The sequence below is a fragment of the Pseudogymnoascus verrucosus genome (assembly GCF_001662655.1).
Source record: "Pseudogymnoascus verrucosus strain UAMH 10579 unplaced genomic scaffold scaffold_36, whole genome shotgun sequence".
NCBI classification, from domain to species: domain Eukaryota; kingdom Fungi; phylum Ascomycota; class Leotiomycetes; order Thelebolales; family Thelebolaceae; genus Pseudogymnoascus; species Pseudogymnoascus verrucosus.
Window position 1 is genome coordinate 269,603 of NW_017263687.1, and position 27,328 is coordinate 296,930.

The window sequence follows — 27,328 nt, forward strand, 5'->3', positions numbered from 1 at the left end:
GATTCAACCGGATATAGCTCTATAAAGGGATCGAGATGTGCAGGAAATCTTTGGCGTAGCCGTCACAAACAGGGATTCTACATGAGACGATCCATTTACAAGATGTTTCATATTCTACAATCTTGCTATTGTATTGTACATCATTTTGAGGTCGCTATTAAGATCTATGAGTTTTTATCGTATTCTTGAACGCCTCATGACAATGCCAAACTCTTCTTACTCATCCATTCCCGGACCAGGACCTCCCTGCCTGCCCATCTGCCTAGCCTTCAACATCTCGTCACACAACAACAGATTCGATGCGATACCAGAGCTGCTTGCCACCGAGTTTCTCAACACACGGAATGAATCGTATACACCCTCCAGAATTGGATCCATCGGCTCACCAGATGATAGGTCGAGACCGGCAATGTTTCCGTCGGAGTACTCCTCTTGGAGGCCAACCACTAGTAAATGTTAGTTTTCGAGTCCCTTATTACTGGCAGAGAAGAGGACACTTACGGGAATCCTGGACATCGTGACCAGAGTTGGCAGCCAGAGTCTTGGGAATGATCAACAGCGCATCGGCGAAAGCCTGGACACCCCACTTGGCCTTGCCCTTAACTGTCTTGCGGAACGCATCGCTGTTAAGATGTGCGGCACATGCAACCTGGAAAGCTCCGGCACCAGGGACAACGCTCTTATCCACGATCATGTTATAAACACTGCGAAGACCGTCGCGCACGGCATCCGAAATTTGGGTGATAGTATGTTGGTTGGGTCCCTTGATGAGGAGGGTGACGGACTTCGGGTCCTTGACCTCATCAATGAATGTGTACTTCTCCTCACCAAGCTGGTGCTCGTAGACACGGCCTGCCCAGCCCAAAACTTCAGGGGAAAGGTCATCAACACTGTTCTGTGCAATACCGCCACAGATAAGTTGAAGCCTCTCCATGTTTCTGCGCTTGGCTCTGCGGAGGGCGAAGATGCCGTTCTTGACGAGAACGTCGAGGGAGAGAGGGTCGATACCCTTTTGGTTGATAATGACGAAGCCCTTCTTCGGGTCGTCGCCGCAAACCTCCTTCTTAAGCCCAACAATCTTGCGAAGCTTCTCATCCACGAAACGCCTCTCGCTCTCGACGAGCTTATCCCTCTGCTCGGCACTGGAGTAGTAGAAGCTGGAGTTGATCTCGGACTTCTCATATTCTAAGCTGACATTCAACGATAGAATAAAGGCGTTCTCGACATGCTTCTGCATATCAGGGTGGCGTGCACCGTGATCCAAAGCCAGTCCACGGATCAGTTGCGTCTCAGAGGCAGTACGATGCTGCATCTTCATGATCTCAACCATATGTAAATCGGGCTTTGCCGGTGCCTGGTAGATGGCAAGGACAGCATCGACGATATCTGGGGTAAGCTTGTTGGCGAGGGTGGAGTTGAGCTTGGTTGACAGGGAAGTGCGTGCAACGGAAAGGAGTAATTCGCGGTCGACTTCTCTCTCGAGCTTGAATCCGTCCAGGAACTGCAAATATGTCAGCAACCGAAATGATGCCACCCGCGCAATGAATCCCATACCTTAAGCGCCTCGTTCTTCGCAATCTCGAAACCATCGGTGATAACCCTGGGGTGTAGTCCTTCCGAGATGTGTCTGTCGGCCTGCTTCAAAAGCTCTCCCACTAATAATACAACTGAGGTCGTGCCATCTCCACAGATATCATCTTGAGCGGTCGCTGCTCTGGCGATCATAACTGCTGTAGGGTTTTGGATCTGCATCTCACGGAGGAGAACGTTGCCATCTTTTGTGAGTTTAATCTGTTGATATATTCGTCAGTTCCGTCAAGTATAGCTCTATCGAGGGGTTCGTACTCCACCGGCACCGTCAACCAGCCTAAAGTAGAAGTTAGCAGCCATTCGTCGTCTTTTGGAGCTTGTCTCTTACATCTTTATTGTCCCCGTGGGACCCAAGTTCGACTTTAAAACATCTTGCAGTCCCTCACCAGCATTAATGTTGACCTTAAGAGCTTCTCCTCTCCGCTGTAAATTATTAGCAACCCGCTGTGAATCGGGGGGTAGGGTAAGCATACTCTCGACTCCGCCTTGGGGTTCAGAAGCTGTGCTGCGGACATCTTGATGGTCGGAGCAGAGTTCTAAAATTTATATCGAGGCAGATGTCCTGTTTTGTGTGGCTGATAAGAGCTGCTTTCAGCTATTACACACGTCGATTCGCGTTCTATAATTTCTATGCCTCGCGACTATTCACCAAAAAGCCTCTATACCGGATTAGGCCGCACGCATGGACGCCAATCACGTGACCACTCGTATGTATTACAGCTCCTTCCGAGTTTGTTTGTATGTTAATCGTAGCAATTTGGCATACTATAACATATGTCGTTCTAAATTGCCAAAGCGGTATCTACGACCATGTTTTTGCGAATAAGGCCGAGCCTGTTGGCCTTGCCCTTCGTCATTGGAGTGACTGCCGGCTTCTGGCCCTTCCACACCCAAGTTGATGCTCTGGAATCAGACGCGACGAGCGATGTCAAGCAGATCGCGATTATAGGTGCGTGAATTTATTTAATATTTAATAAAGTCTATATCGCGTTATTATTTACCTATACGATCTTGAGAATTCAATCCGAAGGCGTCAATCAGAATTGACCCATAGTTCTGATATATGGCCTTCAATCATATCCCTATCTCTTAGGGGTCAGTTCACACCCATCTCACTAGCACATGCTTAGTCTTTGCAATGATATGTGTGTCACTCAGATTCTTGATTGTCTGTCACTGAGGATTCTATGGATTATGCTAGTTTCCAGATAGGGGTTATAAATTGCTTTGTCACGTTTTACTCTGATGCTACTACGAGCCCCTTAACCCCATGCTCTATTCGGTACGGGCAAGCCTCAAGCTGCCAAATGATACCACTTTTTATCAGGAACTCTCCGGGCATAATATGGGCTTTATAAACCCTACAGTATGACATTGGGATTCGCATACAGAAGCTAATTCCAACCCCTAGGTGCTGGCTCTGCTGGTTCATCCACGGCCTACTACCTCCACAAGCTGGCCCAAGAAGAAGGCATCGAAGTGAACATAACAGTCTTCGAACGCTCGTCATACGTTGGTGGCCGGTCAACAACTGTTGACGCTTATGATGACCCTGCTCACCCTGTTGAATTGGGCGCATCCATCTTCGTTTCCGTCAATGAGATTCTTATGAACGCCACCAAAGAATTTGGTCTCGATCTCAAACCTCTTTCCGACGAAGAAGAACACGAGACTATCGGGATCTGGAATGGCGAAAAGTTCGTCCTATTGCAAACATCAGGAGGCTGGGAGTGGTGGAATAATGCCAAAATGCTCTGGAAGTATGGAATGTCACCGATCCGCGCCAACAAACTGATGAAGGCTACCGTGGGAAAGTTTTTGAAGCTGTACCAGGAACCATTCTTTCCGTTTAGGTCACTGTCAGAGAGAGTGATAGAGTTGGATCTTGTCAGCGCCACTGCGGTCACTGGCGATGAGCTACTGGCATCGAACTCTGTCTATCCACCTTTCACCACAGACATTATCCAAGCGTTCACTCGCGTCAATTACCTACAGAACCTGGGGGTTATCCATGGCTTAGAGACGATGGTCTCCATGGCTACTGATGGCGCCACACAAATTAGGGGCGGAAATTGGCAGATCTTCGACCGCATGCTGAATGCCTCGGGGGCAACAGTCTACCTCGATACCGCCGTTTCCTCTCTGGAGAAGAACAGTGGACGGTATACTCTTACCGCCAAGCCCGCAAAAGCAGCATGGAATTCTGCAGCATCGAAACAACAGTTTGATAGTGTTGTGATCGCCGCGCCATTCCAATATTCCGGCCTAAAGCTCTCTGATGGACTCGTCGAGAAAAACCCCGATGAGATACCATATGTTCAGCTGCATGCTACTCTCTTCACAACACCTTTGAAGTTGGATGGTAGCTATTTTGGCCTGAAGCCTGGTGACGTTGTGCCTACAACAGTGTATACCACGCTGTCGCCTTCTGACGATCCAACGAGCAGGACGGACATTGTAGGAAAGGCGGGGTTCTTCAGCATCAGCGCTCTCCGTAGTGTCACTCATCCCACATCAGGCCGAAAGGAGTTCATTTATAAGATATTCTCTTCCGAGGCTGTCACCAATGAGTTTCTTGGAAGTCTATTTGGAATCACATGTAAGCCTCCTTCCCAATCTGTGTTCTCCTATCCTACTAACGTGTATATGCAGTACCCGAAGTCAAGAGCCTGGCAGATTCCCCGAACGACGACATAACCTGGTTTTACCCGCATGTCTGGAACAGCTATCCGTATGAATACCCAAGGGTCACCTTCGAAGACATCGAATTGGCACGCGGACTATATTATACGGCTGGAATCGAGAGCTTCATAAGCACTATGGAGACGAGCGCCTTAATGGGCAAGAATGTCGCTCAGCTTCTTGTTGAAGATTTCACGGAGGTGTTGGGAGGTGAGAAATCTGAACAGAAGGAGAAGAGTAATGTGATCGAGGAGCTGTGAGGCGGGATAATAAGATAGCTTTGCTTCATTTCGTGTAGGAAGGGTTAGAGCCGGTGCGTTGGGGGTACAAGCGTATACTTTGCAGCATTATTTTTAATAGTCTCACTTCATTTCACTGCGAGTTTCACGGTCTTTCCATCACTGTGAGAGTTTCATGTGTCATAAAGCCATCGATTGGTACTATCAACTACGAAGCACATCATTGACTCCATTCCCTTGTACAAGCACCTCGCTCGCCATCCCGAATCAGCATTTAAGCCTGGGTGGTCTTGGCGGCAGCCTGGTTGGGGTTGACCTTCTTGCCGTCCTTGTTGTAGCGAACACGTGGGGGAGGAGCACGGTTGCGGCGGCCCTCGCGGGAGCGGACACTATAGGCACCATGTCAGTACATATATTCGTTTACTTACTACGGGCGGATCTAAGGGTTGAAGCCCGAAGTTCGACGCCCGACCAAGGTTCATCTCAAGGATTGACATACCGGACAATCTTGCCGTGAATGGCGCAAGAGACACAGTATTGCAGCTTGAGGTACATCTTGGGGACAGTGTATTCAGGGAACACCGAGGCGTCCGAGATATCACCTGCGAATTGTCAGCGAATTGTCCATTGGTGAAGTATGGTCCTCCCTTCTGGTCCCTTCTCTGTTGCACTAGTATTCGTAGAAAGCTCGTACGCAGAGATAGAGCCCCAGTAGGTCGTAGGGTAAGAACGTACGGATGGCGGCAGACTCGACCATGTTGCGGATGGTAAATCTCTTGATTGCCTTGTCCTTTGGGGTGCAACGGGAGCAGTTGGAGCAGCGAATCGGGTTCACGTGTCCACGTCCATTCTTGTTACGTCCACTATAGGCCTCGTCGTTAGTTCCGGTTCTGTTTGGCTTGTCCAATGCGATGGTGATAACCACGAATCGAGGAAACATACTTGGACGCGCGCTTCTTGACCATTTTTGCGGATTCTAATAATTCAATTAGAAGCTGTTATAACATCCACTGCCCAGTCGGTGCTTACTGAAATGTTGTCTATTTCAAATCGTTGAGTTGTCGTGCTTGTCGAGGTTGGTTGTCGTCACAAATTCAATAATTTCAGATGCGACAGGGCAAATGCTAGTGAGAAACCCTATCGCTTGCTGACTAACCCCCGCCACAGAAGTTGTGTGGCTAACCCTAACCGAGCCAAAATTATACGCGATCCATCGTCCAGATCAACGAATTTCCTCTCCAACCCACTTGCGACCGCTCAGGAAGACAATAAGGTTGTCTAGGTATGTGAAAACAATTTACTTTTCCCTTTGCCTTGTCTTTACGACGAGGCTTTCACAACCAGCAAACGCAATTACGAACGATGAGTTGTGAACCTACAACTTCTCGTTCCCCGCCGCCGAAGCCGATATACTAACTGGCGCTTCAACAGGCAGTCATGCAAATCTTCGTGAAGACCCTGACGGGCAAGACTATCACCCTTGAGGTGGAGTCGTCCGATACTATCGACAATGTCAAGTCCAAGATCCAGGACAAGGAGGGAATCCCCCCGGACCAGCAGCGCCTGATCTTCGCCGGCAAGCAGCTCGAGGATGGCCGCACCCTTTCGGATTACAACATCCAGAAGGAGTCCACCCTTCACTTGGTCCTGAGACTTCGTGGAGGTGCCAAGAAGCGCAAGAAGAAGGTGTACACCACCCCAAAGAAGATCAAGCACAAGCGCAAGAAGACCAAGTTGGCTGTGCTCAAGTACTACAAGGTTGATGGTGATGGAAAGATCGAGCGTCTCCGCCGCGAGTGCCCAACTCCCGACGTAAGTTATTCATTGCCTCAAATGGTATATGAACCAGTCACTAACAAAACTCCAGTGTGGTGCCGGTGTCTTCATGGCCGCCATGCACGACCGCCAGTACTGCGGCCGTTGCCACCTTACCTACATCTTCGACAACGAGAACAAGGCTTAAATGCATTTGTCGGGATCTGGAATGGATGAAGTAGCTTCTGATATGGTGGAATATGTATCATAGCATACTACAATACAGTTGCTACCAACCCTAATTTGTTCATGATTTTACTCTGTGACTTCGATTGATCTAGTTCACCCGTAATGTCCAGAATATCCGCTCATCATATGGCCCATTTGCCACTGGGCTCTATCCTGACCCTTTCAAACCTCCTCGCCTGGGAATCCGTTTTTCAAGTTCTCGTACTTCGTCTCTGGGAATTCCAAGCAGTTCTCCTTCTGATCCAACGTCCCAAGGTCCCCCGCAACGGCCTTGATAATGCTCTTGTCGCCCTCACCATCCCCGCTGCTCTCCCACCACATCGCACCGCCCAACCCCACCTTCTTTATCCAAGCCGTCTTCCTCCTTGCCGCCTCCACCGTATCATAGGTAACCAAAATCCTCTTCTCTTCATGGTAGCAATAGCTGCCCTCGGTCTCCTCATCCAACTTCTCGACCGCACCCTCCAGCGGCAGCTTCTTGAAATCATGCACCCCATTCTCCCAAGTCCCCTGCCCGACGCCACTATACGGCTTTCCGAGTCCATCGGTATTTTCAAAAGCGCGGCCATAAAGCGGCATGCCCAAGACGATCTTGTCCGACCTCACTCCATGGGAAGTGTAGTAGTCTATGGCTTTTTGAGAACTGAACGGGGTACTGGCGGGGTTGCTCTGGGATGGGAATACATTGGCCTGGTGGCCTGCATTCGTATCCCACGAGCCAGCGAAGTCATAAGCCATCAAGTTCCAGAAATCCAGATAGCGATCCATGCCCGGGAGATCCATGTTATTGAGGTTCTGCTCTCCAGCGGGACTGGCGACAGTGAGTTCGAAGTGGAATGGCGTGGAGAGGGAAGCGCCATAAGCGTCAAGGGCAGAACGGACAGCTTCAAGTAGGAGCACGTAGTGTTGTCCTTCCTCGGGGGACTTAGGGTACTCCCAATCAATATCTATCCCGTCGAGGCCGACGGTTTTGAGAATATCCACGCAGCTAGTGGCAAACTTCTGGCGCCCCTCAGGAGTAGATGCAGGTGCAGCAAAGTTGGAAGAATAGGTCCAGCCGCCGATGGAGAGGAGAATCTTAAGATGGCGATTCTTCCTCTTGAGAAGGTTGAGTTGCTTGAAACAGCCGTAAATGTTAGTCCCAACATCGTTCCAGGAGTCCTTCTCATAGTGTTTGTCTGTATCAGACCATGGGTCGGTCAAAAAGCTGCGAATATTTAGTAATTATTCTCAAAGATAGCAATTCTATATATCCATCGATGACAATGCGGGGTATAAATGAGGGGCAGTCTGGGCGTTAACCCAAAGACATCCAAGGACAATGAGTAGGCGAATGGAACATAAACTATGCCTTTGGAAAGCACAGTCTTGACTGTAAACTTTGGGCATATGCTTTGAAAGGTTTGAATGCTGATGGAAACCGAATACTTACACTTCCCCGCTCTCCGGCCGAACATTGGCGAAGGCGTACAATACGTGTGTGAGCTTGTCTGCTGGAAGGTCCTGGGGATTGTGATTTCTGCCATAAATAGCCCCTAACACTCATCAGCGTGTCATCTATGCATCTATTGTAGTTGAAAAACATACAGTTTGCAAAGTATGCAATGGATCTGTAGTTGCCGCTCATCTTGATTGGTGTAGATGAGTATTCACCTCTTATGAAAGGCTCTGGAAAATAGTTCCCAAAAATCGATAACAAGGTGCCAGCAAAAAGGGTAAATATGGCAGATATAAAAAAAACTGTTCTAATTGAGGAAGCCAGCTTGTATGTGGTGATGTGAAGGTGTTTATGGTTTGTTGACGTGGCGGTGCCCACACGAGGTTACTATAGTGGGGGTGTGAGATCTCCACATCGATGATGAGTATTTGAGGCACAGTTTCTTGGCTACAGCCCGCCATGAAAGCGCCACGCCCAAGTTCAGCTATGAATATTGAATATGTACAGTATTTTCTCATACAAACTCAGCCGTGTCTATGTTCGTCCGTCTGCAGTCCCTTACGCCATTTGTCATATTTACAAGCGCCTTCCATGCTTCAATCCCGTGAAGTCCATTCCCTGACAATGGCTCCAATTATATCTAGCACAGTAAAGCCAGTGCTCTATTTTTTGCTCCAGTTCCCAGTGATATGACCCTGATATGATTCTTCTCAGTATCATTTGCTACTGCGCACATCAGGAGGAGGTAGTAGTTTCTGGGTGGGTACATGACGAGGGTTCTCAGCCTCATGGGCCAGTTGCTCCCGAGTTCTCAAAAACTCATGTACTCTCTCATTTTTGTTAGCATTCATAGAGGCCTCTCTCCGTCGCCTCATGAGTTCTTGGCTCATATCCCTATGTAGGGCATCGATTTGATGTGTCAAGCTTGAGGAGAAGTTATCCACCACCCTGTTTTGCCCAACGAACCCGATCGTACCGAATAAAAGAATTAATACAGCAAACACGCCGTTAGAGAAGTATATCGGGTCTTGCTTTTCGTTCCTGTGGTGCCATTTCTCCCAGTCTTCCCAGGTCGCGTTGTATCTTGGTCCACCAGGGCCACCCTCTCCACTTCTGCCAGAATATGGTGGGGCCCAGCTACCATGTTGTGTAGCCTTGTCTGATTCTCCTTGCCATCCTGTCCCATATGCATCATATGCAGCTCTCTTGGCCGGATCGGAGAGTAAGTTGTTCGCGGCCACAATAAGCCGATATCGCTCGAGCTTCGTTGCGTCGGATATCTCGTAGTCATAGGAGCTGCTCTGGCTGAGCCGATCCGGGTGGTAAATCTTCACCAGTTCGTAGAAACGACGCTTTGAATACGGCGATCCTTTCTTTTGGTTAAAGATCTCGTAGGGTGTAGGAACCGCGTTGGCTGACTTGACTTCGGGCCACGGGATACTTGGCTGGTGCGCATCTCTACTGTGCCCATCTGCCACTACAGCGTATGCCCTGGGTCCTGTAACTTTCGGCGGGGTGGTCGAAGTTCTAGTGAATGAACCGTTTTGTTGGCGAAGTCGTGACGTAGCTGACGACGAAGCTCCCGTGGAAGCTCCAATTCCTTTCGCGCATGCTGATGACAGAGCAATTCCAGCCTTCTTCAGCATAACTAAACGCAGGCCACGATGCCTAGATTATTCACACGACCATTCATATGTGAAGAACATGTATAATTCGGCCAAGATAGTTGCGAGCGGTTCTGGCAGTTCGGGAAATGCGGAGATACAGTTGAGTCGTTGATGGAGAGAGTAGGTTAACAAAGTTACGGGAAGGCCCGGCAAGCCAAGTTTAACGATAACGATTTTGGTTCAATATCACGGGTGGCAGCGCCTATAATTCCACACCAGCAACTATAGGACTATTAAACACTTGGTGAGGGAAGACAACTGGCTTTTTGCGCCATTATCTCTCTTTTATAAAAATGATATAAAAATTGTAACTACAAGTCAATAAACCCTCGCGCTTACTGTCAACACTTCAACGAACTAAGCGCCGATGTGGGGTAAAGCTCTTATCGGACCCAGTTCCACCCGACCTTTGTTCCCCCAAGGCTATAAGAAGGAGCAACACCATAGACAATTTTGATAGTCTTCCTTTTTTCCAAGCATCCAAAAACTCAGCATATTTGCTCAACTCCACATGATGTGAAGAGTACATGACACTGACGCGACCTGTGATCGCTTCTCTCTGTCCGCTATCTATTGGCGCTGGAGGAATAATCACAGAGATCCATAATGTTTGATGAGAGGACAGGCCAGGTTTTCGAAGAGAGAATCGCCCCAATTCAAAACCAGAATGATGCTCGAAATTGGCCAAAGAAGACCCCAATTGCGCTCTGCCAGAAGTACAGGAGCTCTGAGACACCTGCATACAGAAACTATTGCAAAGTAGTCGAACAGAACCGTTCTCCTGCAGAAATAGTTGCAAACGCTCCCAGGAAATTATTCGATATCTCTATCAATGTCTTGGTATCTAATCTGCATTCTCTTCTACCGAATACCCTGAAGCGCATTCCATTGCATCTTCTTGAGGAAGTTGCTAGGGTAGCCCAAGGGAGGTTCGCTGAGTTGGGCCCTTTGGGCAGTTTCCCAGATGGGTTTTTAGACCAGCTCCCACTCTCTACTGTCGAAGGGATGTGGGCGGCCATCAACCAAAGGTATGTGACGAACAATTATTATTCTCTATATTATCTCTATATTATGGGTGTATGTTGGCTTTTTAAGTGTCTTCAAGCTTAATAGTACGCTTATCACCGATGTAGGGCCCAGTTGAACTTGGACACTTGGAAGAAGATTTCCAAGAGAATACTTTCTGAGAAGCGTGACACTGCGACAGAACTTGGGCTTCGTCGCTACCGCCAAGAAATTGAATCACCAAGTCCAGAGTTGTCATTATACACAGGACCTGTCACATCGACCTCGTTTGACTTCTTGACATCTCTGACAATCACAGCATGGTATCCAATCAATGAGCTGGTGAACCTCGCTGATGTCGTCAATCTTGGAATTTTGCAAATCTATGAAACCGAAGAATCAATTCTCAAGCGTGGATTAGAGAGGCTTGTTCCCGATAGACTTCTGAGAGCTTGGGCAGAGCTCGCGGTTGAAAAGGGCGCCTTCTCCGTGCTCAGAGTCCTCAAATTCCATGTTCTCGAAGGTGGCCTCACCGAAAGCAGCTTTAGGCACTTCAATTCATTCCCGGCATTGGGGTTGATATTCCCTGGTCCGGACCGTATGAGCGAATCCGTTGCCGTCAAAGCAAAAGAAGTGGGCTGGCAAGCTCTCTGCGATTCAAAAACATCTTTAATCGGAACTCAGTTCAACAATACCATCAATGTGGTAAACCCGCGAGATGATAATTACTCTTACGACTCCTCGAGTAAGCAGGTATGGCATATGCCATTCATCAATTTTGGTGCCAATAATCCAACATCATGGGATGGTTGCGAAGTAACAACACTTCCATCCAAGAATAGAAGTGAATTCCTCGCTGATTTGGAAGCTACTAGACCCCCAACCCATTGGCTGTCTGGAGTAAAGCAAGGCGGCCCCGAAAACCGCATGAGCCGGGTTCGTGAGTATGGTGATTTTGTACAAGGCGAATCCTGGCAGAAGACTGACTGGAACCTATTTTGCGAGTCTCTGGGGCAGCCTAAGTCACATACTGTTACTGATGGGGATGTGCACTGCCTCGATCAGTTCCACGGTCTTACCTATCTTCGGCTTGATCGTGATCTCCGTGCTGCTGGAGTTAAGGAGTGCGGGCCGGGTATTGTCAGCATAGGAGATACCTTCAAATCTATCATCACCACCGCACCGATAGTTAGCATTCTTCTGGGCCCGAGGAAACTTGGCGACAAGTTCGACAACTTTTCTCGCATCAAGTCCTGGCATTTCTTGCGGACCACTATACCGGGTAAAGTGCCAAAACCAGATCAATCGACTTCCAATCCAGCCGATACGAAGCCCTCTACGGCACCGCCATCATTCAATAAGCGGCCGGAGAGTGAGTCTGCAAGGAAGATGCGTCCTGCAAAAGTGCAGAAATTTAATGATTTCTTTGGGGCTTTGTAGTAAAGGGGCATTAGCATGTGCGGGGACACAAGGCTTTCCAGTTTTAAAGATGTCTATTTTGAACTTTATTTCCATAGCCTATTCTAGACTGTGTATGGACCATCTACCAATAATTGCAGGAAATTTCCACACCCAGCTTGGATATCTATATGTAAAGCACGTCTCCCATGGCCCACCTTCTGACAGCAACTTTCCCTGTGACATGCGCCAACTACCCCGGAAACCCTGCCCTCGCCACCTTCCTCGCCCTCTGGTCTCTCCGATTGTGGTTTGCCACCCTCCCCTTATTTTGGTCCTTCCTTTCTCGCGCCTTATCTGTGTCTTGCCCAGGTGCTCCCGCAACACTAGACCCTCCCCCCCTACCTCTCCCACCCATACCTCTACCTCGGCCCCTGAACCCTCCTCTACCTCGATTCCCACCATCAACATCACTACCATCTGTACCCTCAGTCCCGGAATCCGCACGCCAGCTAGTGGGCGCCAATTGGTTCTGCTGACCGCTGAAACTCGACATCTTCGCTTCGAGTCGGCGCAATCTGCGCGGGTCGCGAGACAACATGATACCCCAGCCTTCAATAGCCTCATCTGTCATGCCAGTCTCTTGCTTCAAACTGGCTCGCTCTTTGCCCCTTCTCGTGGGTGCATCCCGCCCAAACACCGCTTGGTTCATTTTCCATGCGCGGAAGAGCAATTCATCCTTCGCATCATCCATTTCTGATCGTTGGTCTCGTAGTTCGTCGGTGTTGTTTGCGTCTACGGCGCCTCCTACATCTGCGGCGTCGTATGTGTCATCTCTCTCATCATCATCGCTATCAAAAGCTGTGAGGGCTGTGAGAATAGCTGCTGTATTTGGCGCTGTAGAGCGGTCTTTGAGGATGTCATCTGCGGTCTTGTCGGCATCTTTACGGCCGAAATGTAATCGCGAGGTAGAGACGGCTAGCTGGTCGAACTCGTCATCGTCGTAGATGTTGCGGCGAGTAGGGGCGAGTGGTGGTGTAGCACGAGGCGACATATGTGGTAAGGTTGATTCACCGGACGCAGTTTCGGGGAGTGCTTCTGTGCGGTCCAGCCCATTGAGGTGAGGTGGGAGAGAGTCTTCGAGAAGATGAGAAATCACAACTTCAACATCTTCGTTGTATTCGTCCAACAGCTTTACTATGAATGCAGAGCCGAGATCTGGGAATAGGTCCTGGACTTGAGATACGAGGCTGATGAGGTGGATGTGAACAGGACCTGCCCCATGGTCATGTTCACTATCGACATTGGCTGCTTTCTTTCCTTTATTGATCTTCCGTTTGACGATCCGTTTAGGGCGTGTAGCGTTGGGTTTCCGGAAGCCCTCCAAGGACGATATGATAGGCTTCGCTCTAGCAGACCCTGTGCCACTCTGATCTATGCGGTCTCTGACTTGCTTTAATAGTGGAGTAGCTGTTACTAATTCTGCGACGAGAGAATCATTGACGTTCGTCGGACCAGCCTTGTGAGCTTCCGCTGCAGCTTGTAGAGAATATAGTTGGTCAATAAGTTGAGAAAACCTTGGCTTCTCACCCTCGGTCAAGGTGATTAGACACAAATATGTCGTTGAAATGATAGCCTTCCGTAATGGTGGATTCATAAGCTTATAACATGATATTAAAGCATCAAGGAAATCAGATCCGCTCATGAAAAAAATAGCGGTATCGGGAGACGCATAGAGAAGATGGTTTAGACGCTTCAACGTCTGTTCGACCTCTGCGGGTTTACCTTTGAGTCCAGCTTCAAGGTCTTTAGTAAGACGAGACTTAAAGTTGCCCAAAGGTAACGCGAGTGCTTCAGAGGATTTCCTCCAGAGGTTGGCCAGAGGTTTATTCGAAAGGCCTTTCCCATACGCCTTCGCAAAGTCCGCCAAGAATTCCCACTTAAGAAGCGTCTCCGGAGGCGGCTCTGAGTCCAGTAGCCTATTGATAAGAAAGAAGACGCTCTTCTTAAGTGTTTTGGACTTCTCGACGTCGCCGAACGAGTCGACGTCAGGTGATAACAGCGCGAGCTGCCTCGTATATGAAGTAACAAACACCGCTAAATATTCATCGCCGGCAAGGGCCTGAGCAAAATTTTGAGGAGGCAGAGATAAATTGGCCTCAACCAAGACTATCCATGCGTCAAGGCATGCTGCCCATTCTTCAGGCACAAGATGTGCTCTCCATTCAGCTTCGGGGAACGGTGCTAGTGACGGAAGCCGTTTGGGCGTATTGGAGGCCATAGATCCGTGGATGGGTGATATCAACTTCCGTTAATAAATATGTCTCTTCCTGTTCCAAACGATCCATATATTGCTTTGTTCAAAATCAACGCCTTTGTCCTGAATTCGCTGGTGATAATTCAATAATGCCGGCGAGTCACTTCCATAATCAACCTTGATATCAACCTAAAAGTACGTACCTTATTTGGGAAATCCACATATCACGTGACAATCACCAATTCAGCCCTAGCTAGCGATGCCAAGAGTTCGTGCCCACCAAAAATACAATTCTCGATATGGATATATTTCCTTCCCATCGCTATCACGACAACCCAACGATCGCCTTAGTCACTTTGCCGAAACATAACGTTCGAGTCGCCAAGGTATAACTTATATCAAGATGTCTTTCCAGAAGCCAGAGAAGGAGTTCGGCGAGGGCCCAGTATGTCTTCCCCATCATCACAACGCGCAATTGAGCGCATTGCGACCTCCGAATCGGTGTCGTCGGATATACCTTACTGACGCATAATTTTCCAGAAAATCCACCGCATCCGTATCACCCTCACCTCCCGCAAGGTCGACGCCCTCGAGAAGGTCTGCACCGAGCTCGTTGAGCGTGCCAAATCCAAGGACCTCCGCGTCAAAGGCCCCGTCCGTCTCCCAACCAAGACCCTCAAGATCACCACCCGCAAGACCCCCTGTGGTGAGGGTTCCAAGACCTGGGACACCTTTGAGATGCGCATCCACAAGCGCCTCATTGAGTAAGTAGCCCGTGATCTTTGCTACGCCCTGGGTGTGGCAAGCAGCTTGTAGGAGGGCCTCACTAACGTATCAATAGTCTTAACGCCCCCACTGAGGTCGTCAAGCAGATCATCATCAACATCGAGGCCGGTGTCGAGGTTGAGGTCACCATTGCTGCTTAAATGTATCATGGTCCTTCTTCTGGCATTGCATGTTAGGGTTCGGGGTGCTATTGGACGCTTTTTACTGTAGAGGGCGAGATATTAGCCACCATCGAATTACTATATATGCATGACTCTTGAAACATATTCTACATTCTGTCTGTGCCGTGACTTAGGAGTCTCATTGTAGCCCAAGGATGATCCTCCATCCCACTTTAACCTGACTTCTCTAAAAAACCGAACTCCAACAGTATTATCCACAACCGGACACCGTCCCATGCTATATATATATTCTTTGTCCCTCCCTGTATTTCTAGAAATCCCATTTCGACCACTCCCTCCGCGGCGGTAATAGCGGCAGTTTCCCTCCTTCCAATTCTCCCGTCTGCCTAAGTTTCTCATAGGCTTCTTTCGTCGCTTGATCATACCCCTCCTCCGGCAGCTCTGTCGCACTATAATACCCCGGAGGCCCATTCGGAAACCATATCTTTTCCCAACTCCCATCAGAGTTCTGGAATCCCGGCTGGTTATCTTTGTATACCACAGGTCTACCCTTGAACATTGTTATGCGGTTGGAAGCATCTCGTGCACTGTAAGTTGACGGGTGCGGATGCTGGGCGCTCGAGCCGGGCGGGTAAGGGCTAGGATCGGCGACTTGACCACCAGCGGCAGGAAACCCGGATTGCTGGCCCTGGGCAGCTTGCTGCTGAGGAATTGGCGAGAATGGGTTTGGTGCCTGAATATTGCTGGGAGGAGCAGCTCCAAAAGGTTGCGCGCCGCCCTGTTGGAAGCCAGAGGGAGCGGTGGGTGCGCCGAAGGGGCTTGCTCCCGTAGAGAAACCGCTCGCGGGCTGCGCAGCAGGTTGTCCGAATGGACTTGGCTGGGCAGGTTGTTGAGCCTGTGGCTGTCCGAACGGACTTGGTTGAGCAGGCTGCTGAACCTGCGGTTGTCCAAATGGACTTGGTTGGGTAGGCTGCTGGACCTGCGGTTGTCCAAAGGCGCCCTGGGATTGTTGTTGTGCAAGTAAAGGGTTAGGTGCGTTTTGCTGAAAGCCTCCAGGCTGACCAAATGCACCAATGCCGCCTGGCTGAGGTTGCTGTCCAAAGGGGCTGGGTTGTGGTGGTTGTACAGGTGCCTGCGCGCCAAAGGGCTGTGACGCCTGAGGATTGGACCCTAGCCCTGGTTGCCCAAATGCCGGAGCTGGAGCGCCGAAAGCACCTTGCCCTCCAAGCGGATTCGGAGCTTGTCCTAGAATCGACTGGCCTGCACCGAATGCGCTCGCCGGTGGAATTTGACTGGGTTGTCCCAGAGGGTTCACTGCGGGGATGTTTGCGCCCAACGGAGCCATAGGTTGTGTGGGATTTATGAGCCCCTTTGTATACTGTTCCACAATATCCAGTCGGTTTGGATGTTCATTCTCACCACGGAGAACGTACGTCAGGGCAGCGTCGATGTTGTGCAGGGCGTTCTGGTTTTGTGCTGCTGCCTTCTGAATCAATTCGTCCTGCTGTTGCGCCTGGAACAATGTTAGTATAGTTTTGGTATGACGTCTTCTGGGATGCATACAGCCAGAGCTTCTTGCCCTTGCGCTCGAAGCGCATAATGATTCAATCGCATTTCTTCGAAACTCTTCTCTCTCTCCTCTCCTCCAAAAAGTTGTATAGGGGCCTTCAGGCCCGGTCCATAGGCTGATAGGATCCATTGTGGCAGTTCAGTCGACAGATCTGTGATCATTGCATCCTTGCCTAGAAGGTATGGAGGCTGCGCTTGCTGTCCTGGTTGAGGACCTGTTGGCGCACGACCACGGGTATCCGGTGCCCTTCCAAAGCTGCTCTGCCCTTGCGGCTGCCTGGCTCCAAACGTAGACTGTCCTCCGTATCCTTGGTTGACATTGCTTGCGACCGCGTTGAAAGGATTGCGACCAGGTGCGCCGCCGCCTCCGGCTACTTCTTGGCCAGGAGGGCCAATGTGCTCAAATCGACAATTATCTATTGACAAGTCAGCTTAGGATTAAGAAAAGTAGCTTTCCACATATACTGACTCCCGTTCTTGCATGTCCCCTTCCCCCAGAACCTGCAAATAGCCATTGTTCCTGTTGCTTAGTCTTCTGGGAAGGGTTCACTTTGTCCGACAAACAGCATAATAAAAAGCCATATTAAACACAAACAGTAAAACGTGAGATATTATGAGAGCTGCAATTCGCAAAAGGACATCAAAACGTATAAACGCCTCTAATGTTGTCAAAGAATTGAACCGTGAATCATCGCGTCGTTATCGATAGCGACAAGGCCGCATTTCGAGTACCGCCACAATGTTAATCCATGCCGAGGTGATGAAATCAGTTTGATTACTCTCGAGACAGACAAAGTCTAACCTTAAACCAACATTCATGACATCAATATCAAAGAAAATACTACATTAGGTAACTCAATTTGCATTGTAAATGGATAATTCTTTATTCGGCTTACAAAGACGCCAGACGCCATGTTAATTGACTCCCTTACTTTGACTATTCCGTGCAAAGTCCAGCCGACTATCTCATCCTTGAAATGTCATATCGCGGTCCCAGGCCCTCCCGTATGCCTTCCTGTAAAGCTTCCCAATTTAAACCGCCAACAGTTTTGCTCCTGTTACAGTCAACATCCAGTGCCTCGTTAAATTTCCCTGTCCCTATTCTCCGGAGCATCACCAAATCCCTTGCCCTCGCCGCTGTCCTTCCACCCATGCCCTTCAAGACCTGTTCGAACAAGGCTTCCTCTTCTTTGGTGAATGGCAAGTTTGCGAGCTCTATCCCACGTGCTGCAGTTCTGTCGCCCAGCGGTTCCTGGGTCATATGCCGTAATAAAGACTCAAACATGCGGGTTTGATCTAGCTCGGATTGGCTTCTGAGGAAAAAGAATGCCTCTGTCACACTTGTTCTTGCAATTGCCAGGAATAGGCTGTCCAATGCGGGCGTGTTGATCAGAGCGGGCAGTACAGTATGATAATACGCCAATGGAAGGCTCATGTCGTCTGCTGGGCAATGTTTGACCAAGACCCCCAAAATTTCTTCTTGAAAGGTAGGAATAAGTGAGGGGTGTGTGAGGTTTTGGAGAGCAAGCTAGAAAGTGTCAGTTTAAACCATCGTCATGGGTGGCATAACCAACCTCAAATTGTGCTCTGTCCATGCGCCAGAGGCCTTTCATGAATATTTGATACTTTTTCGGCATGAATGACATCTCCTCGAAGGCGTTTGAATTCGCATTGTTTCGTGTCTTTTCGTCGCAGTCGAGGAGAATATAATACAGGAGCGACACCTTCGTATGGTGCGCAGCGTTCGAGCTAACGACAGCTTGGTGAAGGCTCCTCAGGTCGCCATTGCTTTTTGGAGGGTAACTTTTATTGGCTATGACACTGGGTTAGTTAGAGAGCTTGGAATACCGTTGAACAGACTTACGCCTCTTGATTCCGAGCAGTTTGAGGACCCTGTCAACAAACAACCCTTCAAAGGTTGTCCTGTGGTGCTCTATGCTCTCCACACTTTCCGCAGAATAGCTGTACTTTGGATCAAATGCGAAAACATCGTCGAAATTGCTAATATCGAACATCTTCGGCATTGGCTTATGTTTGCGACGTTGTGAAGCAGCCTTGGTGGTCTGGTGGTGCACGGCTGAGGTACAAAAGTTACAGCCTTGTTCGCTTGTGCATGTTGGGACCTCTCGTCGCGAAACTCGTCACCAATGTTTTGATCAGCCTCGCCGATAAACCGCAACCACGCCGCAAATACCCATCAACATTCCCAGACGCCAAATACGCGTCAAACCAGTGCCTATTCAGTTTGCCTGAGACCACAGTCACCAGAATTTTGTTTGTCATTTTCAATGTCGCAATAGACCCGTCTGCTCACCGACGACTGCCCCTCCATTTCGAAGGAAGTAAACAAAGCAACCAAAACGGCTCTGCATCATGGAATCCCCCACCAGACCCTCGAGAAGGGCAGCCGCCCGCCGGAAAATCGTCGATTCGTCTGACGAGGATGAGCCGAGTGGAAGCTCTCAAAAAGTGAAGGAAGAGAGCGAAGAAGAATTTACCCCCGCACCGGAGCGAAGCCCCCGGAGGCAGACACAGTCGAGGAGGAAAACAACCACATCAGTGCCAAGTACACCGCGCACATCCGGACGAACTCGCAAGTCAGTTGTGGCCGAAAGCATTGAGCCGTCCGAGATATTCGACCCTGAGCAAACCGCATACCCAGAGCCACCTTCTCCAACAAAAAGGGCGTCGCCTAGAAAACGAAAGAGCGCCGCGCCTTCGCGTGCAGGAAGTGCTTCTGTTCCACCAGAACTACCAGCTCCATTGCCTACGCCGCAAGCTTCAGTGTCGCCTGCACCCTACCAACTCCATAGCACCCCACTTGCCGATATCACGGAGACACTGAATGACCAACCAGCGGCTCCGGCTCCAGGGAGCCCAGAGGCAATGGCCAAGCCTATCAATCCTATGGATACCGTCCTGGAAAGGCCGATGGATATCGTGTTGAAGTCAAGGTCAATGGCGGCCCCTGTTGTGGAAGATACTGGCCCCAAGGCCCGAACTGTCATCACATATCTGATCCTCACCAACTTCAAGAGTTACGCAGGGAGACAAGAAGTTGGCCCTTTCCATGCGTCTTTCTCATCGGTCGTAGGTCCCAACGGTTCCGGAAAGTCAAACGTCATCGACTCTTTACTATTCGTCTTCGGTTTCCGAGCCAGCAAAATGAGACAAGGGAAAATCTCCGCATTGATTCATAACTCGGCAGCATTCCCCAATTTAGACCATTGCGAGGTTGCTGTACACTTCCAAGAAGTAATGGATTTGCCCAATGGAGGGCATGACATTATGCCTGGCTCAGACCTGGTCATTTCGAGGCGGGCGTTCAAGAACAACGCAAGTAAATACTATATCAACGGAAAAGAGTCGAACTTCACCACAGTAACGACCCTCCTGCGTGATAAGGGCGTGGATCTTGATCACAAGCGTTTCCTTATTTTACAGGGTGAAGTCGAATCTATTGCTCAGATGAAGGCCAAGGCTGCAAATGAGCACGATGATGGACTACTGGAATATTTAGAAGACATCATCGGGACATCCAAATACAAGACTCCTATCGAAGAATCTGCTGCCGAAGTCGAAACACTCAACGAGGTTTGCGTGGAAAAGAGTACCCGTGTGCAACACGTTGAGAAGGAGAAGAATAGTCTCGAGGATAAAAAGAACAAGGCTCTTGCATACATAAAAGACGAGAATGAACTAGCTCTTAAGCAGTCGGCACTTTATCAATTATACATCGATGGCTGCGGTGATAACATAACAGTCACCGAGGAAGCCATTGGCCAAATGCAAGAGCAGCTTGATACGGAGCTCGAGAAGCACAAGGGCAATGAAGATGGAATCAAGCAGATGGACAAGCAATACAAGCGAGGCCAGAAAGAGTACGAATTTATGGACAAGGAGACCCAGGCTATCCTGAAGGAAATGGCCAAATTCGACCAAGACAATGTCAAGTTCGAAGAAAAGAGGAAGTTCTTAACTGGAAAGCAGAAGAAGTTAGAGAAGAGTATTGCTGCTACGGAGAAAAATGGACAAGAAGCCACTGCAAGCATCGCCGAATGCACAAATGAAATCGAAGAGTCAGCAGCGGAAATTGCCAATTTGGAGAAGCAGTTGCAAGCCGAGGAGAAAGAGCTCGCAAGCATTCGTGATAGCCTTAAAGGCAAGACTCAAGTATTCTCCGACCAAATCGCTACCAAGCAGAAATCCCTCGAGCCATGGAACGAGAAGATCAACCAAACTCAGTCAGCAGTCGCGGTTGCTGAAAGTGAGCTTGCGATACTTCATGAGAAGGCAAATGCTGGGGCTGTGGCTCTCGAAGAGACGCAGGCCAAAATAGCATCTATCCAGGGAAGCCAGGAGGCCAAGCTTGCTGAGTTAGAAGAATGTAAAGCTCAGAAGGCAAAGCTTGAGAAAGAGGTTGCCAAGACAAAATCCGAGTTAAGCAAGATGGCCCAGAAGGAGCCCGAATACCGTGCGCAGCTTTCTGGGGCCAGGCAAAAGGCCGATGAGGCTCGTGCAAGCCTCTCAAACACTCAGACGCAAGGGAATGTTCTTTCCGGACTCATGAGATTGAAGGAATCTGGCCGCATTGAAGGGTTCCATGGCCGTCTAGGGAACCTAGGCACTATCGATCAGAAGTACGATGTAGCAATTTCTACCGCTTGTGGCGCGCTGGATAACTTCGTTACTGATACAGTCGAAAACGGACAGCAATGTATCGAGTATCTGAGAAAGACGAACCTGGGAAGAGGCAACTTCATGTGTCTCGATAAACTTGGCAACCGCAACCTATCACCCATTGCCACACCAGAAAACGTCCCTCGACTTTTCGACTTGATCAAGGCAAAGAACGACATCTTCCTCCCAGCGTTCTATCATTCACTCCAAGACACCCTTGTGGCAGATGATTTGGCTCAAGCCAATCGGATTGCGTATGGAGCCCGCAGATGGCGCGTTGTGACTCTTGACGGACAACTCATCGACAAGTCTGGTACTATGTCCGGTGGAGGTAACACTGTTAAGAAGGGTCTCATGTCCTCTAAACTTGTTGCCGATGTCTCCAAGACTCAAGTTGCCCAACTGGAAGTTGACAGAGATGCCATGGAGCAAGAGTTCCAAACTTTCCAGGAGCGTCAACGGGAACTCGAAGCTTCTTTGAGAGATTTGAGCCATCAAATTCCTCGATTAGAAACGAAGATGCAGAAGATTGGCCTTGAGGTTGAAAGCTCAGCGCGCAACTTAGCAGATGCCCAGCGGAGAGTCAAGGAGCTGAGCAAGGAGCATCAACCGAATCAAACCGACAATGGCCGAGTTACATCCCTTGAGAAGGAGATTGTTAAACTTAACAAGAGTATCGAGAAGCTACATAGTGAGACTTCGAGCGTCGAAGATGAAATCAAGGCTTTACAGGATAAAATTATGGCAGTCGGTGGCGAGAAGCTACGAGCACAGAAGGTTGAGGTCGATAACCTGAAGCAGCAAATTGACGTTCTCAATGAAGCAGTGTCTACAGCCGAAATCACCAAGGCCAAAGCGGAGAAGCAGATCCCTAAGCTCGAAAAGGATCACAACAAGGCTACCAAGGATTTACAGGGTGTCATTGCCGGCCTGGAGAAACTAGAGCAGGAAATTCAAAACGAGGCCACAAACGCCGAAGCTTCGAAGGAGAGATCAGAGCAAGCCAAAGAAGCCCTCGCTGAGAAGAAACAGGAGCTTTCGACACTGAAGGCTGAACTCGATGAGAAGACCGCCGAGCTAAACGAGACCCGCGCCGTCGAAATCGAAATGCGCAACAAGCTCGAAGAGAACCAGAAAGTGCTCCTCGAAAACCAAAAACGCCTCCGCTACTGGCAAGAGAAATTCTCCAAGCTATCTGTGCAAAATATCAATGATCTTGGCGAGGAGTCCGAGCCCCAGGAGCTGCAGGCTTATAGCAAAGACGAGCTGGCGGATATGAGCAAGGACACACTGAAGAGTGAAATCGCCATACTCGAGGAGAAGACACAGAACGTCAATGTGGAACTAGGCGTCCTAGCCGAATACCGCCGCCGCGTCGAGGAACACACTATCCGCTCCGAAGACCTCGCCGCCGCGGTCGCACAGCGCGATGGCGTCAAGAAGCGCTGCGATGACCTGCGCCGTCTGCGTCTCGAGGGTTTCATGGAGGGCTTCTCGACTATCTCCTTACGTCTCAAGGAGATGTACCAGATGATTACCATGGGTGGCAACGCGGAGCTCGAGCTCGTGGACAGTTTAGATCCGTTTAGCGAGGGCATCTTGTTCTCTGTCATGCCGCCGAAGAAGAGCTGGAAGAACATCAGTAATCTGTCTGGTGGAGAAAAGACGCTTAGTTCGCTGGCACTGGTGTTCGCACTGCATCATTATAAGCCGACGCCGTTGTATGTTATGGATGAGATTGATGCTGCGCTCGATTTCCGCAACGTGAGTAACCCCCTGGCCCCCGGCTATCTTCTGCGAATTGTAACGAAACTAACACATCCCAGGTCTCTATCGTAGCTTCTTACATCAAGGAACGCACCAAGAACGCTCAGTTCATCGTCATTTCCCTGCGCAATAACATGTTTGAGCTTGCGAGCAGGCTCGTGGGTGTGTATAAGGTGAACCATATGACCAAGAGCGTCACGATTGAAAACAGGGATTACATCACCGGGAAGCCAGCGCCAACAGCGACAACGGCAGCAACACCGGCGATGGCAGCGACGTAGTCGCCTCAGATTGTATGGCGAAGGAAGCATTGATATATTGGTTTGCTGGTTGCTGGCGTTGCTTGTGCGGGTATTGGTTATTGGAATGGCTGGAACAGTAAGGGGGTGGGGGTCTTTGGAAGCATAATATTGTTGGGCAGTAGAGCGGGTGTGGCGCTGTATCTACGAGTGAATGACTGGTATATAGTAATGAGAAATGATTTCAGTTGATTTATCTCATTCACCGTAACCCGCGAACTAAAATGTCCGGGACCACTATAGCGCACCGTCTAATATACAGCGCTCCGTCTATGTTCGCTCGCCGCTTGCTCGGTCTCGCATAAAACAAACGCCATGGAAACTCAAATAAACCACCCTCCCCTCCCTCCACCACAACCAATACAGACAACCTCCCCCCTACTCCGTAAGAACATCCTCCGCATCCACCTCCCTCAAATCCTTCGCCGTCGGCACCCCCCCCGTACTCCTCGGCCTCCCCACCCCCCCCGCCTCCGCAAGCTTCCTCCCATACTTCTCCTCCCACACCCTCTTCAGTACCTCATAAATAAACCGATACTGCGGCACTGCCTGCACCATATTCGGCCTCTGCATCCTCAAGCTATTCACAGCCTCAAACACCGGATCATCCCTCCGAAACGCCTCAACCCCCCCCGCAGCACCAGCACCAGCACCAGCCCCACCGCCCCGATCCCCCGGAAACGCCCCCGCCTCAAGCTCACCCAGTAACTGGTCCAGCGCGATGAACGTCCCCGACCTCCCCACGCCCGCGCGACAGTGCACGATTTTCGGGTTCGTGGGGCTGGCATTCTTTTCTTTGGTAAGAGCGATCAGATTCAGTAGCGAGGCGGTCTCGTTTTCGGCGGGGATGCCGAAATCAGGCCATTGCGTGTACAGCAAGTGCCAGATGACCTTCTCCTCCTCCTCGCCCTCCACGCGTAAAACCAGCTTCCTGATCTCCGTCGCGCCGTCGTCCGAGAGCTCCGCGTCGCCCTCACACGTCACGGTTCCCAAGAAGCCGTCGCCGAATTCGTCAGCCGTGTTGATGGACAGTGTTTGAGACGCGGTGGATGGGAAATAGGGGTACCCCCTCTCGTCGGTCAGCATGACGATCACGGCGGGGCTGGCAAGCTCGTGCCATGCCATGCGCCAGACGTGGTCGGTGGTGCATTGCTTGGGGCCTTGCATGGCGATGTATTTGCTTTGGAGTGAGGTGCGATGGCTTTTCATGATGATGGGGGAGGCGTTGATGTAGTCGTTCATCTCGGAGGGGACGTGCAGCTTCACGCGGTTGTTCTTCCAGACGAAGATGTCGCCGAAGCGGTCGAGGCCGGCTGTCTTGTCTTCGTCGCAGCGAGCCCATTTGGAGTCCTCGGTGGTGCGGCCATCTGCTGCTCTGGTCCTCTCGAGCCAGTTTAGCTCTTTGAATTTTTGTAGGGTTTCTGGGACGGCATTAGTAACAGTAAAAATAGAGTAAAAATAGCCATAATAACAGTACTACTTACCTTCTTCAGATAATTGCAAGAAGGCCGGCATCTTTCCCAGGGGCAGCATCGGTGGTTCAGATTGAGTATCACGTGTCAGGCTGTGGTCACGCGACAACGGTGCAGCAGTAGGCGGTCGTCTCTCCTGCCGCTTTGGGGAGATGCTGTCTGGCTGGGGCGACTCCGTTGGCGAGCGCGCGCGCTTGGATGCAGACGTCGAGCGCCGCATCCTGCGGATCCAACTGGGCGAATCGCTTCGGAGCGTCTTTCTCGCGCCGCCGTCCTCGCTCTGGCTCCGGGATTCGAGGTGTCTGCCCCTGAAGGCGCGGATTCGATCCAGCTTGCGAGGCTGCAGCGCAGTTGAGAGCTGATGAACGCGGGAGGGGTTTGGTAGCAAAGGTCGTCGGAGGGCGGTGGAGGACCTGCTTAAGGAGGAGGGAAATGGCGTTTTGGGCGGCGTTTTAGGGCTTAAGGAGGGACTTGTTATGGCTCTAGCTCTCTCCCCTCATACAATAAATATTTATTGTGCCTGGTGGTGCTGAGTAAGGGACTCCTCTCCAGGCAGGGCAAGCAGGCAGGCAGGCACGGTGATTGCGGGATAAAATTTAAGTGTGTAGGAATAAGTAAAGGCAATAAAAGAGTGCCAGTCACTTTTCGCAGCTTTCCAAATCCTTCTAGAGGGTGGTAAATAAGTAAATAAGGTGATGTCAGAGTTGCTGGAAGCCACTGGGTTTTGTTTCCACTCTAAGCGTTTGTCCCACGGCGGGAACTAAAAAGAAGCCGCGTCCGGATTCAATAGTTTGCAAAGGATCTAGTATAAGGGCCAGATTGGCAGGCACAAGGGCGCCAGCGATATAAGTCTGAGACCATCATCATAATATAAGCTATATCACAAGCAAAAAAAAGCAACGGGGCAGTGGTGGAATCTTTGTATAGTAAGTGGATACGAATAGTGGAAGATGGTGGGGGGTTGTAATGGTTGTCAAACAGAGGGAAGAACGAAGAAACCGGGCGCTCGGGTGAAAGGGCCGATACGGAACGGTAGTGGTTGCAGTTAGGGGACTTTAATCGCACCAAACAAGGGCCGATCCTCCCTCTCTACCAGTCAAACAACCAACAATCCTCACAAACTCAACACCAACCACTCTCTCCGACCACTCTGTTGCGACGGGGCCTCCATCACAACACCCGGGCGTCTGCGCAAACCAATATCTCCTCCAATCTACAGTTCCATGTGCCACTGACCATGTCCTGGCTACGCGCCGCCGTCGAACTGTGGCTTATCCAAAAGGTATCCCAACCCATTCGCGCCCCCCCCCCCCCGAGACATCCGCCACCCTCACTCAGTAGCTGACAACGACCATCTAGCTCATCTCGAGCCCAACCTTCCACCGCGGAGTCCGACGGATCCACAAAGGGGTCCATGAGTTCCGCCATGGCAAGGACCCGGCCGATATGGGGGGGACGAAGATAGATGTTCCTGGTGGCGAGAAGGGCTTTCTGGGGCACTTTATCGAGGAGCTGAAGGAGCAGATACGGGGGACTTCGACGAAGAAATGAGGGCTGATATACGGGAGATTGGAACGAACAAACATACTATCCTGTGGCGACCAAGTTGGATGGCCTTCGTGAAGAGGCTGTGTTGGATAATACGATACGATACCCTCGCTTTGGAGCCCAACTGTTCGACCAACCCCAACGACAATGCGCCCAACACCGAGCACGGCCCTTGAGGTCGATGCATCTTGGATCAGCGAAACTAGTTGAGGGATCTGAACCTACAGGCGTCAAGATATTGTACGATATGTGTAGAAAAGCGAGGGGAACCAGCGGCACAAATAGCCTCGGTTGAAGACAGGCGTTAGACCTCCATTCACTATGTTTCACCCATGGAACAGGCGACAGGACTTTCAGACTTTTTATTATTATGATCTGGGCTGGCTGAAGAATATACTCTTTTATACCACTGATCTTGACAACCTTTTTATGACTATTTCATGTTGACCTCTGACTTCTAACATGGCTCAGTTACTTTCTTTCATATTGTCCGGTGTTTTTTTTACTCCCGACTTTTACTATGACTATTTTACATTGATTTGTGTTTCCTTGACTCCTAAATCTTTCTATGACTATTTCATATTGACTGTGTTGTTAACTTCTAATATTTCTATGACTATCTCTCACATTGACCTGTATTTCCTTACCTTATAATATGGTTTATCTCTTATTTCCTTTTAAAAATTACTTAACAGACTATTATATTTACCTTGCCTACTAAACTAACTATACTCCCTCCTTTACTAACCTTTAAATCTATTCTTTCTATTACATTCTTATTAACATACCTTATAACTCTCTCTCT

At 49.8% G+C, this 27,328-nt stretch overlaps 14 protein-coding genes across 14 annotated transcripts; 6 read left to right on the top strand and 8 right to left on the bottom strand.

The window, feature by feature from the left end:
- Positions 1-92: 92 nt before the first annotated feature.
- CCT6 (Subunit of the cytosolic chaperonin Cct ring complex) lies at positions 93-2,187 on the bottom strand. Its single transcript, XM_018275693.2, has 6 exons — positions 2,064-2,187; positions 1,919-2,013; positions 1,846-1,867; positions 1,555-1,791; positions 502-1,501; positions 93-446 (listed from the first exon to the last, which is right to left on the bottom strand). Exons 1-6 carry the CDS (start codon positions 2,103-2,105, stop codon positions 217-219), a joined length of 1,626 nt encoding a protein of 541 aa, XP_018128436.1. The 5' UTR covers positions 2,106-2,187; the 3' UTR covers positions 93-216.
- Positions 2,188-2,347: 160 nt separating this feature from the next.
- VE01_06241 (uncharacterized protein) lies at positions 2,348-4,654 on the top strand. Its single transcript, XM_018275694.2, has 3 exons — positions 2,348-2,539; positions 3,002-4,189; positions 4,243-4,654. The coding sequence occupies exons 1-3, from the start codon at positions 2,401-2,403 to the stop codon at positions 4,530-4,532; spliced, it is 1,617 nt and encodes a 538-aa protein (XP_018128435.1). The 5' UTR covers positions 2,348-2,400; the 3' UTR covers positions 4,533-4,654.
- A 36-nt stretch (positions 4,655-4,690) lies between these two features.
- On the bottom strand, positions 4,691-5,640 carry RPS26 (40S ribosomal protein S26). The gene is made up of 5 exons (XM_018275695.2): positions 5,541-5,640; positions 5,454-5,487; positions 5,247-5,374; positions 5,011-5,113; positions 4,691-4,900 (listed from the first exon to the last, which is right to left on the bottom strand). The coding sequence occupies exons 2-5, from the start codon at positions 5,474-5,476 to the stop codon at positions 4,786-4,788; spliced, it is 369 nt and encodes a 122-aa protein (XP_018128438.1). The 5' UTR covers positions 5,477-5,487; positions 5,541-5,640; the 3' UTR covers positions 4,691-4,785.
- Positions 5,641-5,732: 92 nt separating this feature from the next.
- Positions 5,733-6,566, top strand: RPS27A (ribosomal 40S subunit protein S27A). Its single transcript, XM_059464255.1, has 3 exons — positions 5,733-5,793; positions 5,943-6,323; positions 6,379-6,566. Exons 2-3 carry the CDS (start codon positions 5,949-5,951, stop codon positions 6,472-6,474), a joined length of 471 nt encoding a protein of 156 aa, XP_059320238.1. The 5' UTR covers positions 5,733-5,793; positions 5,943-5,948; the 3' UTR covers positions 6,475-6,566.
- VE01_06243 (uncharacterized protein) lies at positions 6,553-8,329 on the bottom strand. The gene is made up of 3 exons (XM_018275696.2): positions 8,103-8,329; positions 7,948-8,050; positions 6,553-7,722 (listed from the first exon to the last, which is right to left on the bottom strand). The coding sequence occupies exons 1-3, from the start codon at positions 8,140-8,142 to the stop codon at positions 6,678-6,680; spliced, it is 1,188 nt and encodes a 395-aa protein (XP_018128437.1). The 5' UTR covers positions 8,143-8,329; the 3' UTR covers positions 6,553-6,677.
- Positions 8,330-9,813, bottom strand: VE01_06244 (uncharacterized protein). Its single transcript, XM_018275697.2, has one exon. It carries the CDS (start codon positions 9,597-9,599, stop codon positions 8,670-8,672), a length of 930 nt encoding a protein of 309 aa, XP_018128432.1. The 5' UTR covers positions 9,600-9,813; the 3' UTR covers positions 8,330-8,669.
- A 245-nt stretch (positions 9,814-10,058) lies between these two features.
- Positions 10,059-12,202, top strand: VE01_06245 (uncharacterized protein). Its single transcript, XM_018275698.2, has 2 exons — positions 10,059-10,648; positions 10,754-12,202. Exons 1-2 carry the CDS (start codon positions 10,227-10,229, stop codon positions 12,063-12,065), a joined length of 1,734 nt encoding a protein of 577 aa, XP_018128431.1. The 5' UTR covers positions 10,059-10,226; the 3' UTR covers positions 12,066-12,202.
- On the bottom strand, positions 12,103-14,432 carry VE01_06246 (uncharacterized protein). Its single transcript, XM_018275699.2, has one exon. It carries the CDS (start codon positions 14,302-14,304, stop codon positions 12,277-12,279), a length of 2,028 nt encoding a protein of 675 aa, XP_018128434.1. The 5' UTR covers positions 14,305-14,432; the 3' UTR covers positions 12,103-12,276.
- A 170-nt stretch (positions 14,433-14,602) lies between these two features.
- RPS20 (40S ribosomal protein S20) lies at positions 14,603-15,332 on the top strand. Its single transcript, XM_018275700.2, has 3 exons — positions 14,603-14,725; positions 14,821-15,044; positions 15,122-15,332. Exons 1-3 carry the CDS (start codon positions 14,684-14,686, stop codon positions 15,204-15,206), a joined length of 351 nt encoding a protein of 116 aa, XP_018128433.1. The 5' UTR covers positions 14,603-14,683; the 3' UTR covers positions 15,207-15,332.
- Positions 15,290-17,432, bottom strand: VE01_06248 (uncharacterized protein). The gene is made up of 3 exons (XM_059463769.1): positions 17,227-17,432; positions 16,752-17,173; positions 15,290-16,701 (listed from the first exon to the last, which is right to left on the bottom strand). Exons 1-3 carry the CDS (start codon positions 17,270-17,272, stop codon positions 15,499-15,501), a joined length of 1,671 nt encoding a protein of 556 aa, XP_059319519.1. The 5' UTR covers positions 17,273-17,432; the 3' UTR covers positions 15,290-15,498.
- A 179-nt stretch (positions 17,433-17,611) lies between these two features.
- Positions 17,612-18,826, bottom strand: VE01_10805 (uncharacterized protein). Its single transcript, XM_018275701.2, has 3 exons — positions 18,622-18,826; positions 18,332-18,570; positions 17,612-18,285 (listed from the first exon to the last, which is right to left on the bottom strand). The coding sequence occupies exons 1-3, from the start codon at positions 18,779-18,781 to the stop codon at positions 17,719-17,721; spliced, it is 966 nt and encodes a 321-aa protein (XP_018128430.2). The 5' UTR covers positions 18,782-18,826; the 3' UTR covers positions 17,612-17,718.
- Positions 18,827-18,919: 93 nt separating this feature from the next.
- VE01_06249 (uncharacterized protein) lies at positions 18,920-23,680 on the top strand. The gene is made up of 2 exons (XM_018275702.2): positions 18,920-23,201; positions 23,264-23,680. The coding sequence occupies exons 1-2, from the start codon at positions 19,131-19,133 to the stop codon at positions 23,483-23,485; spliced, it is 4,293 nt and encodes a 1,430-aa protein (XP_018128429.1). The 5' UTR covers positions 18,920-19,130; the 3' UTR covers positions 23,486-23,680.
- On the bottom strand, positions 23,671-25,242 carry VE01_06250 (uncharacterized protein). Its single transcript, XM_018275703.2, has 2 exons — positions 24,988-25,242; positions 23,671-24,924 (listed from the first exon to the last, which is right to left on the bottom strand). The coding sequence occupies exons 1-2, from the start codon at positions 25,193-25,195 to the stop codon at positions 23,882-23,884; spliced, it is 1,251 nt and encodes a 416-aa protein (XP_018128503.1). The 5' UTR covers positions 25,196-25,242; the 3' UTR covers positions 23,671-23,881.
- Positions 25,243-26,050: 808 nt separating this feature from the next.
- Positions 26,051-27,218, top strand: VE01_06251 (uncharacterized protein). The gene is made up of 2 exons (XM_018275704.2): positions 26,051-26,257; positions 26,335-27,218. The coding sequence occupies exons 1-2, from the start codon at positions 26,213-26,215 to the stop codon at positions 26,524-26,526; spliced, it is 237 nt and encodes a 78-aa protein (XP_018128495.1). The 5' UTR covers positions 26,051-26,212; the 3' UTR covers positions 26,527-27,218.
- Positions 27,219-27,328: the final 110 nt, after the last annotated feature.

What these genes read in the sequence shown, in the direction of transcription:
- VE01_06245 (XM_018275698.2), top strand. Translation starts at nt 10,227, where the DNA reads ATGTTTGATGAGAGGACAGGCCAGGTTTTCGAAGAGAGAATCGCCCCA. An exon ending in TGGGCGGCCATCAACCAAAG is followed by an intron (nt 10,649 to 10,753) that starts GTATGTGACGAA and finishes TCACCGATGTAG; the next exon opens with GGCCCAGTTGAACTTGGACA.
- RPS20 (XM_018275700.2), top strand. Translation starts at nt 14,684, where the DNA reads ATGTCTTTCCAGAAGCCAGAGAAGGAGTTCGGCGAGGGCCCA. An exon ending in AGGAGTTCGGCGAGGGCCCA is followed by an intron (nt 14,726 to 14,820) that starts GTATGTCTTCCC and finishes ATAATTTTCCAG; the next exon opens with AAAATCCACCGCATCCGTAT. An exon ending in ATCCACAAGCGCCTCATTGA is followed by an intron (nt 15,045 to 15,121) that starts GTAAGTAGCCCG and finishes ACGTATCAATAG; the next exon opens with TCTTAACGCCCCCACTGAGG.
- VE01_06248 (XM_059463769.1), bottom strand. Translation starts at nt 17,272, where the DNA reads ATGGCTATTTGCAGGTTCTGGGGGAAGGGGACATGCAAGAACGGGA. An exon ending in GGGGACATGCAAGAACGGGA is followed by an intron (nt 17,174 to 17,226) that starts GTCAGTATATGT and finishes ACTTGTCAATAG; the next exon opens with ATAATTGTCGATTTGAGCAC. An exon ending in AAGGGCAAGAAGCTCTGGCT is followed by an intron (nt 16,702 to 16,751) that starts GTATGCATCCCA and finishes ACATTGTTCCAG; the next exon opens with GCGCAACAGCAGGACGAATT.
- VE01_06250 (XM_018275703.2), bottom strand. Translation starts at nt 25,195, where the DNA reads ATGCGGCGCTCGACGTCTGCATCCAAGCGCGCGCGCTCGCCAACGGAG. An exon ending in CTTGCAATTATCTGAAGAAG is followed by an intron (nt 24,925 to 24,987) that starts GTAAGTAGTACT and finishes ATGCCGTCCCAG; the next exon opens with AAACCCTACAAAAATTCAAA.
- VE01_10805 (XM_018275701.2), bottom strand. Translation starts at nt 18,781, where the DNA reads ATGCCGAAGATGTTCGATATTAGCAATTTCGACGATGTTTTCGCATTT. An exon ending in ACTGCTCGGAATCAAGAGGC is followed by an intron (nt 18,571 to 18,621) that starts GTAAGTCTGTTC and finishes CCAGTGTCATAG; the next exon opens with CCAATAAAAGTTACCCTCCA. An exon ending in TGGACAGAGCACAATTTGAG is followed by an intron (nt 18,286 to 18,331) that starts GTTGGTTATGCC and finishes GACACTTTCTAG; the next exon opens with CTTGCTCTCCAAAACCTCAC.
- RPS26 (XM_018275695.2), bottom strand. Translation starts at nt 5,476, where the DNA reads ATGGTCAAGAAGCGCGCGTCCAA. An exon ending in GGTCGAGTCTGCCGCCATCC is followed by an intron (nt 5,114 to 5,246) that starts GTACGTTCTTAC and finishes GACAATTCGCAG; the next exon opens with GTGATATCTCGGACGCCTCG. An exon ending in ATTCACGGCAAGATTGTCCG is followed by an intron (nt 4,901 to 5,010) that starts GTATGTCAATCC and finishes TGGTGCCTATAG; the next exon opens with TGTCCGCTCCCGCGAGGGCC.
- VE01_06249 (XM_018275702.2), top strand. Translation starts at nt 19,131, where the DNA reads ATGGAATCCCCCACCAGACCCTCGAGAAGGGCAGCCGCCCGCCGGAAA. An exon ending in CTGCGCTCGATTTCCGCAAC is followed by an intron (nt 23,202 to 23,263) that starts GTGAGTAACCCC and finishes AACACATCCCAG; the next exon opens with GTCTCTATCGTAGCTTCTTA.
- VE01_06244 (XM_018275697.2), bottom strand. Translation starts at nt 9,599, where the DNA reads ATGCTGAAGAAGGCTGGAATTGCTCTGTCATCAGCATGCGCGAAAGGA.
- VE01_06246 (XM_018275699.2), bottom strand. Translation starts at nt 14,304, where the DNA reads ATGGCCTCCAATACGCCCAAACGGCTTCCGTCACTAGCACCGTTCCCC.
- VE01_06241 (XM_018275694.2), top strand. Translation starts at nt 2,401, where the DNA reads ATGTTTTTGCGAATAAGGCCGAGCCTGTTGGCCTTGCCCTTCGTCATT. An exon ending in CAAGCAGATCGCGATTATAG is followed by an intron (nt 2,540 to 3,001) that starts GTGCGTGAATTT and finishes TCCAACCCCTAG; the next exon opens with GTGCTGGCTCTGCTGGTTCA. An exon ending in AAGTCTATTTGGAATCACAT is followed by an intron (nt 4,190 to 4,242) that starts GTAAGCCTCCTT and finishes GTGTATATGCAG; the next exon opens with TACCCGAAGTCAAGAGCCTG.
- RPS27A (XM_059464255.1), top strand. Translation starts at nt 5,949, where the DNA reads ATGCAAATCTTCGTGAAGACCCTGACGGGCAAGACTATCACCCTTGAG. An exon ending in GCGAGTGCCCAACTCCCGAC is followed by an intron (nt 6,324 to 6,378) that starts GTAAGTTATTCA and finishes ACAAAACTCCAG; the next exon opens with TGTGGTGCCGGTGTCTTCAT.
- VE01_06243 (XM_018275696.2), bottom strand. Translation starts at nt 8,142, where the DNA reads ATGAGCGGCAACTACAGATCCATTGCATACTTTGCAAACT. An exon ending in CATTGCATACTTTGCAAACT is followed by an intron (nt 8,051 to 8,102) that starts GTATGTTTTTCA and finishes GATGAGTGTTAG; the next exon opens with GGGCTATTTATGGCAGAAAT. An exon ending in CGGCCGGAGAGCGGGGAAGT is followed by an intron (nt 7,723 to 7,947) that starts GTAAGTATTCGG and finishes AAATATTCGCAG; the next exon opens with CTTTTTGACCGACCCATGGT.
- CCT6 (XM_018275693.2), bottom strand. Translation starts at nt 2,105, where the DNA reads ATGTCCGCAGCACAGCTTCTGAACCCCAAGGCGGAGTCGAGA. An exon ending in CCCACGGGGACAATAAAGAT is followed by an intron (nt 1,868 to 1,918) that starts GTAAGAGACAAG and finishes CTTCTACTTTAG; the next exon opens with GCTGGTTGACGGTGCCGGTG. An exon ending in TGGTTGACGGTGCCGGTGGA is followed by an intron (nt 1,792 to 1,845) that starts GTACGAACCCCT and finishes ATATATCAACAG; the next exon opens with ATTAAACTCACAAAAGATGG.
- VE01_06251 (XM_018275704.2), top strand. Translation starts at nt 26,213, where the DNA reads ATGTCCTGGCTACGCGCCGCCGTCGAACTGTGGCTTATCCAAAAG. An exon ending in AACTGTGGCTTATCCAAAAG is followed by an intron (nt 26,258 to 26,334) that starts GTATCCCAACCC and finishes ACGACCATCTAG; the next exon opens with CTCATCTCGAGCCCAACCTT.